The sequence below is a fragment of the Teleopsis dalmanni genome, chromosome X (genome assembly GCF_002237135.1).
Source record: "Teleopsis dalmanni isolate 2A chromosome X, ASM223713v2, whole genome shotgun sequence".
Classification (NCBI taxonomy): domain Eukaryota; kingdom Metazoa; phylum Arthropoda; class Insecta; order Diptera; family Diopsidae; genus Teleopsis; species Teleopsis dalmanni.
In genome coordinates this window covers 91,720,104-91,727,948 of record NC_051848.1, presented here as the reverse complement: position 1 = coordinate 91,727,948, position 7,845 = coordinate 91,720,104, and the positions used below count along the sequence as shown (strand labels likewise).

Here is a 7,845-nt window from a genome sequence, read left to right as displayed (position 1 = left end):
TCAGACATGGATGTTTCTGCTGAAACATTCCAGTTTTTGATAAAATGTTTTATAAATTGTGTTGCTAGGGTGATGTCTAATACCTCTTCCCTGATTCTGTTTATAAAAGTGGGCTTATTGCCCGTATTCAAAATATATAGGTTGTTACCAGTTATAAATTCAAATAGACACTCACCTCTTTTATTGATGTCGGTGCTGCCCCAGATCGTGTGGTGTGCATTAGCGTCACTTCCAACGATGAGTTGCCTCTTGCTTTTAACACTGTAGTCTACTAGTCCTTTCAGTGATAGGAAGTCCAGGTTTTGGGAGTCTCCAGGTAGGTAAGATGAGCAGACAATGAGCTCTGTCTTACTTACTGGGGTGTCCACAGAAATTATAGCTGCTACCTGGTCCTTGTTGGTGTGCTGTGGAATAATGAAAGCATTAATGTCATCTCTTACCACAATACAAGCACGAGGTCGACCATGGCTGGCATGATCGTACAGTAGCTTACCTTTTATTCCCTTTATCTGGTTCTCATATACATATGGCTCCTGGATAAAGGCTAGGTCAATCTTTTCAGATAGAAGTCGCTGTGTCAACACCGCCGTAGCAGCTTTGGCGTGTTGAAGATTAACCTGCAGGCACCTCATCATTTTATTGGTATCGTCCTTTACCGTTCCGCATCCACTTGGGCAATTTTGTCCCATGAGTGGGTGCTTCCTGTCGAGGGGATCTTGAAGCTGGTTTCTTTGGCCCTTGCTTCTGGTCCTTTATGCTAGATACCGGTGTGCCACCCTGCTGTTTTGAGGTGCTGGGTCCGACTTCAGTTCGGGTGCTGTCCCGTGTGACTTTAACCGTCTCACTTGGCTTATCTGCCTGTGCTTTTGAGGTACTGGGTTTATCACCTGAAAGCGGCCTTTTGGATGGAGGCACCTGTTGCTTGACGTCACTGGGTTTCTCTGTCGTAAATGGCCTTTTTGTCGTCAGTTTCTTGGGTCCAGTTGGCTCTCCCTTCACACGTACGTGAATTTGTGTGAAGTTCAGATACAGCTTCCCTGCCTGACCGACTATCCAATTTTTGGATTTTTCGTCCACTGAGATCGTAACGGTTTCCCCACCATTCTTATCTTTCTCAGTCCTGAGAATTCTCCACGATGATGTGCAAATGCCACCATTTTGTTTTTCCAATCGGGACATCAGAATTTCTGGTGGTAGCACAGCAGAGGGGGGAATAAATGTGATGCACACATAGGTTTTGGGCATCTCTTCGCCCTGAAACACTTTGAGAATAGCATCCGGGAATGGTTTGAGTTTTGGGACACAGGTGGTCAGCCAGTTCCTCGTTTCACCATTGCAGCATGTTAATGAGAGCCATCCGTCTCTGTTAACACTGGTGATGGAGCCGTAGACACTATTGTGCTTGGGAAGTTTGTCAATTTCTTCCAGGAGCTTCGATTTATCAACTCCATTTGGTCACCAGTGAGATTCACCTCCGGATATTTCTCATGGGCGATAGCCACTTTGCAAGCATTGGCTACATCCCTGTAAGATGGAGTCGGTTTTAGCTGGTTTCCGGTAGAGCTAGATGTTTGTTGAGTGGCTTTTGGCTTTTTGGGCTGCGGGCGTTGTGTTTCTTCGGGAGATGTGTTATTAGATCTGCACCTTTTGCTGGTACTGGGTCTGTCACTTTCTCCTTCTGCTGCGAAGGAAGTTTTGTAGAGAGAGTATCGCTCTCTCTCTTTCTGCTTCGCAGTCTCCAAATCCAATCCATCCCTAATCATGGCCTTGATGCGTCTTTTCTGAGCCCCGGTGAAGTATTCCGCTTTCTTCCTGGTCTCTATGTTGCCGTCACCTGAGTTCACCATGCTCTGGGTATTAGCATTAGACGCACCGCCATCGTGGTCATCTGTGTCCATAGGACTCTGGGTGTCAATCACCGGAGAGGTGTTCCCACCGCTTGATACCATTGGTCTCTGATCAGATGGGTTCAGATCATCCAGATCCTGAATCTTGAGAGATGCTTCAATCCTCTTTTCAAGATTTCCTCCAACCTTCGTTGGCGAACGGAGTAGAGCTTCTTCCTCTGACTCTGTAATTATATTATTAATTGGTATATTTAGTTTATTTTCCATATACAGTGTTTAATATAAGGGAAAGAACAGTCACCCAAAGCAGAGCCCCATACTTTGAGAAGGCATTAATTAAAACAGGAGAGTGCCCGGTATCCTGAGTTCATTACTAAAAGACTGGATGCACCCCTCCAGTCAAGCATCCTCGGCGTAACAGTCTACCTCAGATTTGGGGGTTTTTATAGGTATCGTACAAATTTGAAAGCTACACATATCAAAACAATTATTACTATAAATACGTACCCGGGAAGTTTTCTCTTCCCAGCCCGACAATCAGCAGTCCACCCTTGGCAGAGACATGACCATATCAAGAGCTTTCCATCAGCCTGAGAGATTGTCGCACTTACCCTTACGAGTCTGGCTGATAAGCTGGAACTTAGTGGACGGTCTTTACCGCCACCTACTCCCTGAGACGCTAGAGTATTGTTTAGCCATTCAGACTTTGCCAGCTTGCAAAAACAAAGAGCCTATCTACAAACTAACTACTACAAGGACTACAAGGTTACAAACTACAAACTACAAACTACAAACAACAAATTAACTACAAATTTATAACTACTTACTATCACTACAAACATAGATTACAAAACAACACATTCTACCTTAACCTACTGGTAGATCTTGGTTGCACTTCTTGCTCTAATCTCAATCAACATTCCAGTCAGTGACATCAGTGATAACACTGACTGAAATATTGATCAGAATAGCTCAAGTTGTATCTAAGCCCCTACACCACGACAAGGTGCCTACCACGTAGAGTAAGTATACACTTACTCATGTTTGATTAAGTAAAGAAGAAAAAGAAGTATATGAACACATTGGGTAAGACAATGATAAGAACAGTATTGGTGGTAGTTATTAGCACGACGACATTCTGGCCTACATTCGGAAGGCGGAATGTCTTCTGTTCGGTTAGGGTCTGTTGCAGCACAAAAGATCAATCTGGTCGCAGTGCTCTGCTCCGTCGGGAGCTAGTACCCCGTATATTCCTATTCCTATTGGTGGTAGTTGTGGCGCTGATAGTAATTCTGGCACTAACGGTAATAATGTTGATGATGATATTAATGAGACTAGTGAATGCTATTGTAGCCATGCATTCATTTTTTTTTACTTTTCTGCTTTTGTTAAAAGCGAATATGGAATGGCGATAAGTATTTATCTAATGTGCATACCCTATCCATATCAACAGCTTCATCAGTAAATGAACTATATAGCTTTGACGACATTTATATAATGTGATAAACCGATAATTCTGAGACAGATGTGGAGCACTGTGGAATCACTTTTAAACAAGTCATTCTTAACTTTTGTGTTTGTTTTTTAAATAATTGATATTATTTCCATCACTGTTACTAGGCAGATATGATCTATAGTGGTGCTCATGCTGGCGTTTACCATCGGTACCAGTAGCATTTTTGCATTCATGGTATTTGATATTCCCCTTTCTTTCACTGTTACGTGATGACATCACATTTTTTTATTGGCGAAGTGGCGTGACGTTCTGATAAGCATTTATAGATATATACCAGTTAAAAATTGCACAAAGCCAGGCTCTGAGAACACTTTTCAAAATTCCTTGGTACGTTAGGACGAATGACATCCTCAGGGACCTCAAGATTGATCCCATCAAAAAATACATAAAGGATAGAGCCCTGAAATTATTTGCGAAATCTGACAGACTTACTAACACCGCGTTATCAAATCTCAGAATGGTTACAGGCTCCTCAGGGAGATATGCAGATCTGAGGTCAATTATTGCTTAGTCAAATGAAGTGATAAACAATAATCCGGTCAAAGCGCAAAGAGGGGTTTTGCACTGACTCAATTCAACTAGCCTCAACATAGTAGATATATAATTTTACTTAAAATTAATTACTTACTAAATTAATTTTAAATAATAAATTATACATTTATAACACGTTTACGGTTCTTATAAGCAGGCTTACTGTATCCTAAGGTTGCTTTTATATGACAGTTACAAGAGAAATTCACTGCATATAAAAAAAATTTAATTTTTAATAAAATATTCCAACCAATTTCTAGTGAAACAAAAAATTTTGTTGTGATTAATCTAAGAATAAACGTGGCAACTACACTCGTATATAAAAATAGATCTACAGTTTGCATTAATCCTTCTTTGCCTTCTTAAAGAATGCATGGGCATATAAATCCGAAAACTTTGGCGGAACTATTCATGATAGTACGAAGAATGATGTCAGTTATGTTAAGTAATTTATGTAAATTAGCAATTTATTTTCAAAAAGACATAATTTATTTGCATGTGAACTAATAAATTTGAAAATTATATTCATCATGTGATAGCAAACAAATAATCTTGTGTGTTGTTGTTTACGAAGTATTTGCAGGAAGCCATATGCAGATATGACTTGCATATTGCATTAACAACGAGGATGATAATAATTTGCTCATAATAACTTCAAAATTTATTTTGATGTCGTCCGATACCAACCCATCGCCCCGAATTTTACTTAGGCTGTTTTGTCAAGCTTTGCCGGAAAGGAAACCAGTTTCGTAACTTCAATCACATTTTCGTATAAATAACAAAAATATTCCTTACATATCGAAAAATATATCAGAATTTATTGATGTAAATATTATAAACTCTAATAAATTGCAGGCAAATGGAAATTGCAAACACAACTTAATTATGGACTTCATTAGTGCAATTTGATGAGCAATCTAATACTATTATAGGTACGAGTACGAGTGCGAGTATAAGTATGTATTTTCCAGTTTATTAACAATGACATCGGACTGTTTTGCGAGAAAACTCAATTTAAAAGATATTAGTAAAATATTACATTCCATGTTCAAAGGCTAATTTGTATGAATACACAATGTTGGCTGCATACGAGCAGGCCAGGCAGGAACATTACTGCTGAACTTGATCATTAATTTTGTTTAATTAAATTACAACTTAATGTGCATGCATTAAAAAGTATACATGTCAAATTCTTAGAGTTTAATTAAAAAGAATTTATTTATTTGAAAATTCTTATCTGATATGCACACACAAACAATTAGTACATACATATACTAACACAGATATGATATCACAGGATATGATAGAGACTAATTTTCATTAAGTAAATTATTTTTAATGTGTGGTGATTTGTAGAAATTAGATATGTTGAATTTAATATATTAATTCAATAGTACGTCAAAGAAACAGCTGACTGTTTCTATAAAGAAAAGAGATTTCTCTCATGACAAAGTCAAATCTAAATTGTTATTATTTTCAGTGTAAATTAAGCATTTGAGATTGATTGAAAGAGAGGAATACAAAAAAGCGGATCGTCACTTTGATTACAGCGATGAGACTGTGATTTGTTATGTTGATCAAAACAGTGTTAATATAGATATATAGATATACTTTTGTTAACATATCTACCACACACAATATGCAATATAAATGTTTTTTAATACTTTTTAATGAAGAAACATCTAGAGAGTATATATTCTGCTTTGACTCTCTGCATAATATGCCTCCATAGTCATGACCAAATATAAGGAATTACTGACGAGACCATTTTTCTTATAACTGTCTGCATAGCATGATCCTAAGAACTTGAACTAAGCCAACAATGAACATTATTTTGTGTTGATGAAAGACACCAACAACCGTAGTCTCAGTTTAAGCACTTTTAGACACTAATTGTCGAATTTTTTGACACCTTTTGCAAAATATAAATACATATTTACACATTTATGTACCTGGTATATATAGGAACCACATATACAATAAGCATTCTTTCTTCAATTTAATATGTTTTGACCCTCATGGGTTTAAGTTTGCGTCTTTATTAAAAACTTAACTTTTTATGGCAGTTCGAAATGTCTTCGACTTTATATGTTGGCGTCGTCAAAGGACCCTCAGTTTTATGCTTCAGCTGTTTTAAGTGGCAGATGCTCTCATGTCATCAAAGTTGAACTGCAATCTACATGCAAACATACGAGTATGTCTAAAATATCTAGCTGTGTGTACGTATGCAGTTCGTGTCCTCCATACACTTTGTACGTGATGATAAACGCAGAAAATCTTGCAACTTTCCTTTAAGAGAACTTTGCATAGCTCTTCTTCTTTAAATAAATTTCCTTTATATTTATTTTTAATTTTTTTTTGTGTCTTTTTTGTTTTCTGTAAATGCATTGCTTCTTTTTATTGTCATATCCTTTTGGCTGCCTTAAATTGTTCATGGTGTCATCATTGTTGTCGCATGCAAAAAGTTTTGATGCGTTAAAATTTCTTAAACTTTATAGCAAAAGGGAATTTTGTATCTTCCCTTGTAAGTTTTGCACTTTATGTCTTTCACAAAAAAAAAAAAAAAAAAAAAAAAAAAAAAAAATTATATGATACAAGTTTATATGTATAAAAATTAAAAATTTCATGCGCAAAATCAGGAAAAAATTTTCGTCAGTTAGTGATACAAGGATAATTTTATTCTAGTCATACTAAAGACTTCCACTGAGTCAAGTGTTTTCTTCGTATTATAAATGCAATGAGATCAAAATATAACGAGAATTTTGGAACTGCGCGCCTCGTAACTCATTTATCGAGTAGAATTTTCTTTTGTGTATGGGTTGCACTGCCACTTACCTACGTGTTATTAGGCAATTCTAATGTGATGTTTGTGTTTGCCAAACGAAGAAGCATATTCTCAAGCCCAGATAACCATTTAAGAAATCGTAGAATGAGCAACTAACTTCTTCTGTACCATAAATGCATATCAAGAAAGTATTGAGGGATGTTGAATATTGAGGGATGTATGTTGAATTAGAAAGAGGGATTATGTCGTAGTTACTTGAGAAAGACAAGTCACACTTATATTCACCGTTGATATCTTCGTATATTATACTTGTTAAGCCATTTCGTCTTGCAGATAAAGCTGAAGACATCGTTATCTCTGCCTGACCAGTCCAGAAATGATCTTTAAGACTTCGAATGCGTTTTGTGTGTTGTTTTCGACAAAGAAAAGGAAAGTAATTAGTATCTCTTTTTTACCGTGGCAACTTGTCCAATTATCGTCTAATATGGCGTTTATCGACGCATTATCTTGACACGTGTGTTAAGAACACCGTGGTATTAAGTGTTCAAGCTAAGCAATCACGAAAAATAACTTTGTACTTCTGCCGGAATAAGCCACTGTTGAAATATCAGTATAATAACAACACAGTGTCGAAATTGATATCAAGGTATCGGTCACACTTATGTACTTTTAAGAGCCTTACCTTTTGGCAATCCCATTTGTTGCCTCGTATCATTTAATATTTCTATATATAGAAATTTAACAAAGAAAGATGATGTTCGATGTTCATCAGTAAGTTTTTTGATAAACTGGTGTTAATTTAAGTACTTTTATTCTCGTAGTATTATCTGACTGAATTTTTAACTACTGCAACCAACTTTATTAATTCTGAGTTTTACCGAAAATTCAGCTTTACATTTTAATACTCGTATTTTAGTAAATTATTAAGAATACTAATAACTTAGATTGTTTACTTTAAACTCCAATTGCTAATAAATGGTCATGTAATGTTTTACTACTGCTTATTTTATATACTTGGAGTTTGTTTGACCAGAAGTTCTGAGTCCTGGCTAACCAACATAACTTTATCGCTCTCGGAATAGCTAAAATTTCTTAAATCCACTTAAGAGTTTAACACCAACACCAACAGCTTCAGCCAAAAGCTTCAGATGACATCTTGATGCTAC

General features: G+C 36.6%; 1 protein-coding gene across 1 annotated transcript; it reads right to left on the bottom strand.

Moving 5' to 3' along the window:
- Window positions 1-289: 289 nt before the first annotated feature.
- LOC119689387 lies at window positions 290-1,677 on the bottom strand. The gene is made up of 2 exons (XM_038104211.1): window positions 494-1,677; window positions 290-404 (listed from the first exon to the last, which is right to left on the bottom strand). Exon 1 carries the CDS (start codon window positions 1,243-1,245, stop codon window positions 637-639), a length of 609 nt encoding a protein of 202 aa, XP_037960139.1. The 5' UTR covers window positions 1,246-1,677; the 3' UTR covers window positions 290-404; window positions 494-636.
- Window positions 1,678-7,845: the final 6,168 nt, after the last annotated feature.